Genomic DNA, 13,195 nt, shown 5'->3' on the forward strand with positions numbered 1-13,195 from the left:
GTAATGAAAATAACAATAGGACATGAATGTAAACCAGTCCTACACTGTAAGTTAGACAAAACAGACAAAAATAAGGCACTACATAGATGCTCTGTCCTTGATCTCACTGCCATTAGAGTAGGTTGCAAACCATTCTGATTTTAGTAAGAGGGTAGTGGGGCAGAAGCCAGTTTTACTAAGGCTTTACAAGCTCCCGTTAATAGTAAGGTGTCTGTTCTCTTCTAATTGCAACATCTGGTGACCAAGATGGTGGCAACAGTAGGCACTGGTACGTGCCATCCCTCCATCATCCCTCTTGCTTTCAGTTAGTGTGTTTGCAGCGAATCAGGAGTGGACAGTGTTAGTCCTTTAGCTGTTGGCCATGTTTACAAATGTGTGAAAACACGGAGCTCTCACAACAATTTGAAATTCACTACAGCCATGATAAGAATGCGCTCAACAATGTCAAGTGACCTTCACGTGAAAGTCGTACCAGTCCTGATTCACAGGCATCTGTTTGCCAGTTAGTTGAATTTCTGTTTGTTCAGAGGGGATTTTTACCCACGCAACCCTTGGCATAACAGATCAAAACAGTGAGGGTTGACTTCTGAAATAAGCAACACTAACGAGGTCGTCTTCTGGTACAACATATGTCCTGCTCCAGTGAAGGAGATGTGTGGCAGATAGCCCACACCCTGAAGAACCAGACAGGAGGAGACCATGCGGAGCAGCCGACCCTGTTACCTTGTCACGTGCTCTGCTGTTTTCTGGGACTCTGTCCCAGATCTGTCAGTGCTGTGGTGGATATTTTGACTGTTGGTTGTGTGGTGTTCTTCCCCCCGCTCCCCTCCCGCCTCTGAATTTGGTTGCAATGGTAACTTCAGTGAAATTTCTCTTGCAGTCAGCAGCAGTGGTGGCAGCATCCAATCCAGCTGTCAGCTCCTTGATCATTTGACCACTTGAATTTTGAAGGTGATAAGATCCTAGGGGTGTAGAAGGCTATAGTTATTTCCCAGAAAGCAACAAGGATTAAAGTAAGAGCACAGAGTTTTTCAGCATAGCGCTAGATGCCTGTCTGGAATAAATCCTCCAACCAAATGTGTTCACAGTGGCAGTAAGCAGGTGAAATTTTATGGCCCATGCTCGACCAAGTACCAGGCTAGGTGACCTACTGCTTCTTCCTGGCCTTTAAGATTAGATCCCTTCCAGTTTTCTGAAGAGCACTGGGAAGGGTGGGTGGGAGAGCCCTGGGGTCAGGGTACACGTGAGAGATGTTTGTGCCACAGCACTGAGCTGGGTGGGATGTTCTGTGCTGCAGGTCTAACCCTGGAACTGGACGATGCATCTTCAGGGGCAGCCCTTTGCATGACAACCGTTACTGTAGGCTTTTCTTCTTGATAGTTTTGAAAGTTTTTTTAGGTAGCAAACACACAGCAGTGTGGCTGTGTGCCTAAATCGCCCATTCCAAGGGCATCTGTATGTTTCCCAACTTCCTTCCTATGTTGTTTTCTGAAATTAGTAGTTACTTGTACAGGAATAAGAATAGATAGCAATGCAGGATAAGACCACTTAGCAAAGAAAGGGGATAGGAGTATTATTTTTAAGGTCTTCCTGAGCTAAAAATTTTTAAGGTTTCTTGGTCCTACTTTTCATTAGGAGTTTTAAGTTCTGTCTATCTGATGCAGGTGGTCTTTGCAGTGTTACATTTTAAATAGGCTGGCAGCAGAAGTTTTCAGCTCTGTAAGAGTTTGCAAGTGAATTGCGTTTGTGTTTGCAAACTTGACCTATTTTTAAAACATTGTTCTTAAATGTGCAGTTATGTCACCACTTACTATATTTGCTGCAGTGGAACATAAGTGACTTATTTTAGCAAAAGAAGAAGTAATTGTTACTTTTCATTACTAACTTTACTCAAAATAATGCAAACTGGTGAGTTGTGTTTTGCTTTTCAACAGAAGCTGGGGAAAAGGGGAACAAGAATATGTGGAAAATTAATGATTTGCTGTTCAATAGCACTGTCAAAGCATCGTTTTTGTAACTCATTTGAATTGTTCCTCTTGTTTGTAAAGCATTCTTGTGGTACTTGTATGGCTATAAGTATATAAAAAGTATAACTCTACAAACAGGCTATGTAAATATGTATTTCTACATGATGAACAATTATTTCTGTTATCTAGTAATATATAACTGACAGTTTCTAACAGTAATGTCTGAAGAAGAATGATGTAATGTGAAATACAAGTATGTGGCTGGAATTTTGTTACAGAAGACAAAATGGATTTTGATACTGTGATACTAGGTTCACAAGCTAGATTCTTGACCTTGTGGTATTTAATTATTTCCTTTAGCCTACTAGAATATTTTTATTATCCTTTCATTTATATACTTTATTTTAAATGTCTGTAGCTCCTTATGAAGTCCGACACACTACTCACCAGCCAGATGGACCATCATCAGGGAATTATGGAGCCAAACCTGCACTCGCCTGTTCCACTCTTAATCGGGTAATGAATCTAGTAGTACTACTAATAAAACAATAGAGAAATTTAAAAAAAAAAAAAAAGGCAGAAGAATTCTCACTTCAAAAGTAAAAAGCATTCTCCATGGTGTTTTTAGACTAGAGGCTGAAGTGTGCTTTTTTAGTATATGCAAAAGAAAAAACAAAACAAAACAAAGCTGATAGAAGGAGAAATTAAAATAAATAATCCAGTTAATTAAATTGCTGAAGCTAAGTAGCACCAAATAGCATAGGTAGCAAAACTAGACTGAGAGTCTTCAGTTCAAAAGTAAAAAAAGAAAAATGAGGTTATCCTAGCAAAAGTAAAATATTCTCATTTAAAATATATGAAGTTTCACAGAGATTCCCGCTTGATTTAGAATGCTGTCTTTAACACGTGCACAGAATATTCTGGCCTAATATTCTGCATATTCTCTTTTTTCACCCCAGTTGGGTAAATGGCATCTGAAACAGAATAAATTAATTTCTGGATATTTTTTGCTGTTACGCAATGGAGCCTGTGTTTTCCTGCTGGTTGCAAAAGCATATATTTCCAACAGTCGAGTATCCTGCTGTGCATTTATTAAGCAAACAGATAGTTTGTGCTAACGAAGGGCAAAGCCCTCCTAAGGGAAATCTTTTCCCGAATAAGTAGTAGTCAGAGATTCTGTACCTTTTGCCTAGTGCTTAGCACCTCACACCCATTATAAAATGTCACCCGAGCCTCAGGAAAAAATCTACAGGTAGTGACACATAATTTGTGCCAACTTGAAATGAATTTGGCTGCATTTGTGTAGTAGCCCTTTGAAATGAATATCGATTTACAGCTCTATGATGTAGCCTGTTTCAAGGATCTTTTGATGTATTTCAGAACAGGTGTCGGGCATTTGATTCTTAGGAAATGGACAGATATGTCAGAGAAGGGGCTGAGGAGCTGGTTGGAGCTTGATTATTGTTCATTGTGTCCTCCCTCTTAAAGAGTGTTGTCGTCCAGGTTTAAATCTTGACTACTAAGTCATTCCAATTTGCCAAAGACACAAATTGTACCAGCAGCCCTCTTCTAGGTACCACCACCCAACCAACCTTAAGCAAGTCAGTCAGAACACAGAGACATAAGTGGATAAAACGTTCTTCTCCAGAATATTATTCTTCCTGAAGGAGAATTTTTACATAAACCATGGGAAGTGACAGAAGGTTGAGGAAGTCTGTAGGGGTGTTGTGGTTTGACCTGACAGCCAGCTAAACACCACACAGCTGTTCGCCTCCCTCCTCTCGGTGGGATGGAGGAGAGAATCATGGAAAAAAGAAAGGTGTACCTTGTGACTTAAGGCAGTTTAATAGAACAGAAAAGGAAAATGATAGTAACAGTGATCATAAGAGTAATGATAATAATAAAAGAATATACAAAACAAGTGATCATAATGCAATTGCTTACCCCTTGTTGAACCTATACCCGGCCAGTTTTTGAGCATCGGTCCCCTGGCTAACTTTTCCTGAGGTTATATATTGAGCATGATGGTATGGAATAGCCCTTTGGCCAGTAGGGATCAACTGTCCTCTCTCTGTCCCTTCCAGCTTTTTGTGTATGCCTAGTCTACTCACTGAAATGTCCTTTGCTTGGTATAAAAATTGCTTGGCAAAACCTAAAAGTTCAGTATATTATCAATATTATTCTCATACTGAATCCAAAACACAACACTATACTACCTGCTAGGAAGACAATTAATTCTGTCCCAGCCAAAACCAAGACAAGGGGTTTGCATGTCTCCCTGACTCCATGCAATGTGTGCAGAACTTTGGGTGAGTGGAAGTTCCAGAACTGGTATAGCTCTGTAGTCACAGCCCCACTCCTAGACTAAATACATGGTTTCTTAGTAGAGCTTAATTTTCATGCACTGTGCTACATAAATACATCTTGAGGTCGTTCACTAGTTCCATCTGTTTCAGGTGTACAGTATGCAATTCAGGGTTGTAATGCAGGGCAGCCAAAGTGAACCCTCAAAATGAATACAAAGTTAGTAAAGTATGACTTGGACTTTCCTTTTTCTGGTCAGCAGTAGTAAGATTTCATTTTTCTTTAGCTTCAGTCATGTAAACTTCCTTTAATTGCCTGGTTAAAGATAGCTAATATTAGCCTCAGCTGTAACAGATAAGTAGTGGGATGGTAATCAGGGTGGCTGTTCCTGCTTCTCATTTTTTTTAAAACACGTATCTGCTGATAGAAGAGATTGAATCTGGTTTCTTGAGGTTCCCAGTGCCCCACTTGGTCTTTCTGCCCCGTCCTGCGGCTGGTACCAGTGTCTCTCCCTTCAGTCTCTTTCAGGGGAGCGGGAGCAGCAGGACAGCAATGCCCACTACTCAGATGACCCTTGGAGGATAACAGAGGAGCAACGAGACTACTACATCAATCAATTCAGGTCCCTGCAGCCTGACCTGAACTCCTTTATTTCAGGTAACTTTTACCAAACAGTATGTGTGTGGAGTAGGGGGACCAGACTGAGAGGTGGGAAGTATTAAGTAGATATATATATTTTTTTTTTCCTCCCTGGAGTGAGTTTATGAGAAAGAGTTGATTACATTTGCTTTTTAAAGGTGGAAAACTCAAAGAGCAAACCAATACTGTAGGCATTATTTTTTTTCCTAAATGTCCTGATTTTAGGAAAATAATTACATCTAAGAGAGAAGTGTTGTAATTCAGTAGAACATAAAATGAGCTCTCATCTGAGGGACTGTATTTGTGGATCACACCTGCAGTGTATTAATATACTGAGCTGAAAAAAACCGTTCTAGCTGTGCTTGCTTTCCTGGCAGAAGTGTGGCAGCATCCAAGTGATGAAAGTGAAGCAAGCAGTTCACTGTCCTCTGTGGCCAAGCCTGAAGGACTGAGATTTTGACCTTTAGGTGGTTAAAAGCAAATCCGGGAGAGCACGCACATGGTAACAGCATTGCTGACAGCACACTGAGATTGCACTTCCATCCTGAATAGGAGGATCAGGCTGCTCATGAGAGGAGTCACTGCAGCTACAAAGAGTTGTTCTGGCAAGGAAACTCATTACAGGTTTTACACTGAGGCGGTTCTACTGAGCCCTGCTTTGTTACTGGGGTTCAGGAGGCTCAGATCCAGCCAAAAGCTTAAATAAATTACTTGCTGCTGACAGAAATTGGTGCTTCACCAGTTCTTTGCCTCATTTAAGTGTCCTTCGTATAATTGCCTGAAAGATAAAATGGTGGTTCAACGACATTGTATTTCCTCACAGACTAATGTATGTCTGTAACTGTGTATACATGTGTATATCTACACACAGCCTCTCAGGTAGTTGTGCATTTTCCTTTATGTTGAGCAAGGTTCTCAGGTAATCCTTGCACATCCAGAATTACTGTTTATAAATTTGAGCTTCCACAATATCCTAAAATAATTAAGCTGTAGAAATCCTTGCTGTATGGTGATACAGATGATAGGGGTTTGTCCAGGTTTAAGAATTTATTTGAGAGATCTGTGATTGAAAAAATCTGTCAGAAGTTATTGAATATTTAAGTGCTAACCCAGGTTGAGAGAGTCTCTGAATTGCAAGTGGTCAGAAGTTAGGGGGATATTCTGGAGCTACATTATTATCACGTGGCTCTCCCATGGTTGTATTCTCCTCTCTTGTCATCTGCTGTTGGAGAGGACGCGCTGTGCTGGGTCAGTCTTTGACTTGCTACAGTGACAGCTTCTCTTATGTACTGCAGTGGGTACTGAACGCCTGAGGGCAAGAGAAGTATAGACTTAGAAGTCTGTGCTCTGTGTTTCATTGTGTTTTGTAACCTGTATTCAGGAAGGGCTTCCTGGGTACCTGTGACAGCCTGAGTGTATGGCATGGTGAATCACAGAATAGATTGGGTTGGAAAGGGCCTTCAAAGGTCATCTAGCAGGGACATCTTCAAGTAGATCAGGTTGCTTAGAGCCCTTTCCAGCCTGGCCTGGAATGTTTCCAACCTGTACCATTGAAGAAGTGCGTTTGTTAGTTGGGAGAAGAATGAGAAGGGCTGTTGGGGCAGGGTGACTGAGGATGTCTGCAGCAGGACGGTAGCTGTGTCCTATCTGAATCTCCTGCTTTTTTTGGTGTGTTGTTTTTTTTTTCCATAACTTTTGAGACACTGCAGGGTAAAGTCATGGTTGAAGCAATGTCCTGGGAGAGCAGTGTGGACACTATAACACAGTAGTGCTGCACATATGGCTTTTAGATGAAGCAGAGCTGTTTGTGTCTGTTATTTCATCATTGGTGACATACTAATTATGCTATTACAGTCACTAGTACTGAAGCGTGTTTTCCTTTATTTATTTTTCCCATATGGACGGAATAGGGAAATGAGGTCAACAGCTCTGTCTGGCTTTTTTTCACATATTCACCAAGAGACAAATGGTCCAACAGCTATATTAGCATCCAGTTAATCTGTGTGTCTCTCAGACATAAAGTAACCAGCTGCTTCTGGTGCAGTATCCCTGGCCAAAGGTAAATAATTGGAGAATTAATTTTCAGTCATTGATAAGGCACGGTTTCCCAACAGGTTCCGTGGCAAAGAATTTCTTCACAAAATCAAAGCTGCCCATCCCAGAGCTTTCTCACATCTGGTAAGTACTGTAATAGCGTCGAGGATGTGTATCCTTTTTTTAAAAAGAAAGAAAAAAAAAGATGCTTAATTCAAGAGTTCTTGGTAAATTTTGAAAAGTGTCTTCAATTATAATTATTGCTCTTATCTCCAGAATCACTTTCAGGCCCAAGCAGCAGGGTGCTCATTGATCTTCCTGACACGCTTGTTTTTTTGTAGAGATGTTTGCCTACTCAGCAGGACTGGGAAGGTTTGAACAGCAATGATATAACTGAGAGCTGTTCGTAAGTATATTGTAAGCAGCATCATTAGCTCAACGAACTGACATTTTTCATGAAACAAGACAGAGGAGAAGCACCTCTGGAATGTTTTAGATGTGTTGTTGGCTTTATGGTTCTGCCCGTGTTTTGTCAGAAGAGGCCTAATTAATGCCCGATTTTTAGTAAGTACAACTACATAATTCATCAGTGCTTTTCTAATGAACCAGCACACTTACTTTTAATGAGCTTATTTAGAAACTATTGTGGATGGAACTGTACATGATAAAATTTGACAAGGATTCTATTATGTTTTCATAAGCAACATGGTGCTTTGTAATTCAGTGTCATCCTTGCATCTCAGATAGGAAGAACAAACATTTTAAAATGTTGATCAGAAATGCTGATAGGCCTTTTAGTTTTATATACGCTTTTATGAAGGGAGATGAGAAGAAAAGCTTGCAAAAGCCTAAACATCTGTCAGGGTCAAAGTATATGTCTGGAATCTTCAAAGCGGATTGTCAGTTGTGAAAATAAAAATGAAGCAACTAACAATCAAACAAGCAACAACAACAAAAAAACCTGAAGAAACATCGTGTTGGGGAAAGTGAATATTGGAATTTAAATTTAAGATTACTTAAGAAGACTGGGTTAACCCAATATGTAACAAAATACATTTCATTTCTGTTGCTGACACAAGTTGTTCTCTGTGCAGAATTTAAAGAAAAGTATTTCTTTCTAGTACATAATTATAATTTTGTAATTCTATGATTTATCAGGCTGTGTTGCTGTATTAAACACATGAAATGTTTCAGTCTTTGTCACTATAATCTCAACACCTTGAAAAATGCTTATGACTGAAAAAATAGGAAGTTATGTTTGTTTATTGTAGTCCATGTGTGCATGATAAAATACTACTCTGTTCTTGCAAAGAGTTAATTTATAAAATTGAGTTATTGAATTTCTGAAGTCTACTTTTATTGTTTGAGAAGCATCCTAGAGTTAGAGGAACACTTTAGTGAGAAGTTAACAATATTGTTTAAACTTGTCAGAAGCATTAACTTAGCTCTTTTCTTGAGGCTAGTCAATGGTGCTAAGTAACCATTGCTGATGTCTATTTTTAACTTTTTCTTCTTGAACTAGTTTAAGATCTTGCATGGATTGGCTAAAAGTGCTTCCAGCCATTAGAAAGTTAATTTCACCCTTGGGAAGTACAGGATAGGTATTTCATGTTATAATATATACATACATACGATCATATTATATGGTATGATGTATAATTAAAAAACTACTTCACTAAAAAAACCAAAAAGTTACAAGTTGTTCTTAGGAAAATTAGCTTGCTTCATCTTCCCTAAGATAAATATATGAGTTACCATCAAGTATAAATAACACAGGTGCTTGTCTTGTGTTAAAATATCTCTTCTCCAAGTTGCATTTCTGTCTCGCCTGTGGTTGCACATGAATATTTCCCCAAGGTGACGGCTTGGAAAACATGTCCCTGTTGTACCTGCAGGGAGCTGAGCGACGTGGATTGCGATGGGGCACTGACGCTGCCAGAGTTCTGTGCTGCTTTCCACCTTGTAGTTGCGAGGAAGAATGGTTACCAGCTGCCAGAGACGCTGCCGGAGACACTGGTGCCCGACTACCTGCAAGCAGGTATGTCTCTGTGGCAGGTCATGTTCCTGTAGCCATCTCAGGAACCCAAAATGAATGTAAGATGGGTTTACATAGAATAGTTTGGGTTGGAAGGGACCTTCAAAGGTCATCCAGTCCAACCCCCTGCAATGAACAGGGACATCTTCAACTAGATCAGGTTGCTCAGCCCTGTCCAGCCTGGCTGTGTTTTCCATCATGCAGGTAGGATGGGGTTCTATGCTGCTTAATGGCTCTCTGGTTGCTTTAATGTATGTATTTTTAATTGTGCTTACAAGGCGATTGCTGAAGAAGGCATGTATGAAAGAACAAAACAGCAATGCAAAGTGTAGCAGTTACTTGCCTCTTCATGTCTGCCTCTTTGCTCCAGTGTGCTTCAGGCGCCATTATAGCTAAAGTGGCAGATGATTACCTGCAACAAAGATAATCTAACAAGAGTTCTACAGCTTTTGACTCTACTAATGATGTTCCCTTAAGTAACTGTCTCTTGAGGATGTGTTGAAAATGATACTGGACTGCTTTAGAACTTCTTATCCTAATATATTTTATTAGATGCAGTTACTGGTTGTGTCAAAGGTTGAATATTTTGTAATTAATTTTATGTAATCCACAGATCATTCTATAGTTAATTTGCAGTAATCATGGGTGGCTTACAACAGTTTGTGTAGTTCAAGGATAAATTAATCCAAAATACAACATACCTCAGTAACAATGTGCAGTGAGAGACCTGCCCATTCATTTGTTCTCTTCAGTTATGTCTCTTTTAATTGTAAATGAACATTGAAATATATGCTGTTCCATCTAAAAAATGTGCATGACTTTCTAGGGCAAGGAGGATTAATCACAGATGATAATGACAGTGCTAAGGGATAATATTTAAGACCTAATAAAATCTCCATTAAATTTGATGAGACTGAATATATTAAAAGATGGGAAAAGAGCAAATCAACTGTAGTTAGGAAAACTAAATGTTCACCCTCTATCAGATTTGTGATTTCTGGTGGAGTCATGTTCCTTGCAATCCACTATTTTCATATCCAAGGGGAGAAGCTCCTGTAAAACTTGCATGTCCAAGTCTTCATCACTTTTAGTCTCTTGTCAGATGTACAAGTACCCTTTTCGCTCCAGGACCACCCCTTTGTTTGCTACTCTCATACCTGCTCTCATCATAAATTAGCTTGTAAGCTCCTCCATGCAGGTTCTTGTTGGTGTGTCTTCACATTAAACCTTTTTGAGTAAAACTGCAATGGAAATAACTATTTCTAGTAGTAGAGGATCATTATGTTGGTGGGAGGAAGAGTATGGTAAGCTCTGGTTGTTCCCTGGGAGTCCTCTTTTCCCCTAATTTACCCTTTTCAGCACTGAGGTCTTTACCATTTTCTTAGATGGTTATTGTTTCATGTCTTGCATGCAACCAAGCATTTCAAGCTGATCTACGTGGAAGCAATGAAAGGACTAATTGTTGATTGTGGGCACTCTAAGTACCTCAGCTAATATGTTAATTCTGGTTAGCCTGAGGGTCTGAAAATGTCTTGCACTTGTTCTGCTGCCTAGTCAGGATTCAGAAATCTGTCTTTGAAAGCCTTGCATTAATAAAAAGCAGAACCTCTCAACACACCATAGCACCGTGAATCACAAGAAAGCATAGAACCCTGGTTGTATTAACTTCTGAAATGGAAGCATTGATAAGTAAGCAAGTGCCTTGTACTCTTACCTAAAATGTCAAAAGAAATTTGCAAGAGAAACTTCTTGTTTTGATGTTTTCACAACTTGATTTCTGTAAAACTTAGAATTTTTATTTTGGTTTATTAGGAACCTGATGAAGATTACTGGAAACTCTTTTTCATTAGTTTGTATTAGTTTCAAGGGAAATATTTGCATCTGATACAGTTAAAGCTTCAAATAAAGTGACTTGGAGCATTAAGAACATTTAAGAATGAATTAATGTTGCTAGTTTTAGGGATTGTTCTATAAACTACAAGAACAGGGCCAAATACTATCCTGGCACAGCTCCATCGACAATTTGACCCACCACCTTCTTTTCTGAAAGTTTTTATTAAAAAAAATCTACAGAATTTGTGAAGTTGCCCTGTATGTAACCTACTGTATTGTAAATTGAGACAGATTTGCAACAGCTTAATTTATTCAGATAAGCTTGATGCTAGGCAGCAACTAGAAATTTTACCTGAGAAATGGTTATTCTGCCTTTCAACACATGGATCTTAAAGAAAAACTGTTTCCAACTATTAAGACAGATTAATCTCAGAGGAACTACTCCCAGAGTGGTATCAGCAGAAGGACCTGAGGTGATGGAATAGAAACGAGGTTCTTGTGAATATTGCTGTGAGAAGTTAGAGTTGGTTTTTTTTTCCTGTTCTTGATGCTGTTTGGTTAAAGAATACCAAAGATGGTATGTGCTGCAGCAACTACTGTCTTTACTTTTTACTGGCCTTTAATTTTAGTGCAGAATGTAGATTCTGCTATACTTTTCAATATTGAAAATGTCAAAAATTGGAGTTGAAGATTTGCTAAGTATCTCTAATGTTCCTAAGCCAGCAAGGTATAAACTGTAAGGCCAACTAAGTTGATACTAGACTATGAGGAAGAGAAATGCCTATAAACAGTTGTTGTTTGGCAGTTAGTGTTTACTAAGAATCGCTTCATTTCTACAACAGAAATTATACGTTATCTCTTTTGTGACATTGGATTATTCAAAATATGAGATCGATTTTCTTCATTATGTTTGTCATCTATGACTTATCGATCAGTTTTGATATGTAGACATGAAGGGCAAAATAATGATGGAACTGGTTGTAATAGGTGTGTATTAACCAAAGACTTGGCATGTCTCTTTCTTTTTTTTCCCTTTCTTTTTCTTTCCCCCGCAGCTTCTTTGAAGCCCATGCGTGACTGCACACTGTTTGATTCTTACTCTGAGTCATTGCCAGGTGCTCAGCAGACTCGGGACTTCAGTCGGACAGAGGTAAGAAGGTGTAAGCACGGTATTTACCTTGCTGAGTTGCAGAGTAATAGCCCAGCCTCACAGTGACTGTGATATGCATAACAGCAGAGCTGCCAGTCTTTGAGAGGACTTGAGGAGTCTCTAAGTGTACCATTAAGCCTTTTCAGCTCAGAACCCTCACTTAGCAATTTGTTCAGTGTGTGGAAAGGGCCGACGTGTTTTTCAGAAGATATTCTCACACAGAATCATTTTGGTTGGAAGAGACACTTAAGATCAGAGTTCAACCATAACGTAACTCTAGCACTAAACCATGTCCCTAAGAACCTCATGTATGTGTCTTCTCGACACCTCCAGGGACGGTAACTCCACCACTTCCCTAGGTAGCCTTTTCCAATGCCTGACAGCCCTTTCCATGAATAAGTTTTTCCTACTATCCAATCCTGTGGTGCAACTTGAGGCCATTTCCTCTCATCCTATCACTCACTACCTGGGAGAAGAGACCAACCCCCTCCATGCTACAACCTCCTTTCAGGTAGTTGTAGGCAGCAGTAAGGTCTCTCCTCAGCCTCCTTTTCTCCAGGCTGAACAGCCCCAGTTCCCTCAGCTGCTCCTCATCAGACTTGTGCTCCAGACCCCTCACCAGCTTCGTTGCCCTTCTCTGACCTCTCTCCAGCACCTCAATGTCTTTCCTGTAGTGAGGGGCCCAAAACTGAACACAGGATTTGAGGTGGTGCCTCACCAGGGCTGAGTACAGGGGACCATCACTTCCCTAGTGCTGCTGGCCACACTATTCCTGACACAAGCCAGGATGCTGTTGGCCTTCTTGGCCACCTGGGCACACTGCTGGCTCATATTAAGCCATCTGTCAACGTAACAGAGTTCACAGTGGTCACTGAGGGACTCAAGCCTCCTGTGATGTTGAAATCTGCAAAGAAATACCCCTTAGCTGTTTGTGTCCTGCAGGGCTGCCCTTGGCCCTCCTGCATTGTGAGCTAGCCATGAGGAACAGAGCCTGTGTTGTAGGGGGGATGGTGGCATAAGGACAGTAGCCAAGTGAAACCTCTCCTGAATCTGAATTGGTCAAAAATGGCAGGCTCTGGGTGCAGACCTCATTCTAGTCAGGCTTTTCTGACCATGTAGTTCTTGTGTTTCTTCCATTTACTATGCTCCATTTCCAAGTTCGCTCCCCCAGTTTTGATGATGAGAAGAAAAATGGGTTGGCTCGTCTTGTTTCCTTGTACTTTGCTTCTTTGG

The 13,195-nt window shown here is 40.1% G+C and overlaps 1 protein-coding gene across 1 annotated transcript in view; it reads left to right on the forward strand.

The window, feature by feature from the left end:
• REPS2 (RALBP1 associated Eps domain containing 2) overlaps positions 1–13,195 on the forward strand; it is a gene marked incomplete at both ends in the record, with an annotated part of 101,189 nt that overhangs the window by 42,479 nt on the left and 45,515 nt on the right. Inside the window, 5 exons of the mRNA XM_080342127.1 lie at positions 2,386–2,483; positions 4,790–4,928; positions 7,025–7,088; positions 8,840–8,982; positions 11,868–11,962. Of these exons, the coding sequence (XP_080198253.1) occupies positions 2,386–2,483; positions 4,790–4,928; positions 7,025–7,088; positions 8,840–8,982; positions 11,868–11,962 (539 nt within the window). The remainder of the gene's footprint in view (positions 1–2,385; positions 2,484–4,789; positions 4,929–7,024; positions 7,089–8,839; positions 8,983–11,867; positions 11,963–13,195) is intronic.

The sequence above is a fragment of the Nesoenas mayeri genome (genome assembly GCF_963082525.1).
Source record: "Nesoenas mayeri genome assembly, chromosome: 1".
NCBI lineage: Eukaryota > Metazoa > Chordata > Aves > Columbiformes > Columbidae > Nesoenas > Nesoenas mayeri.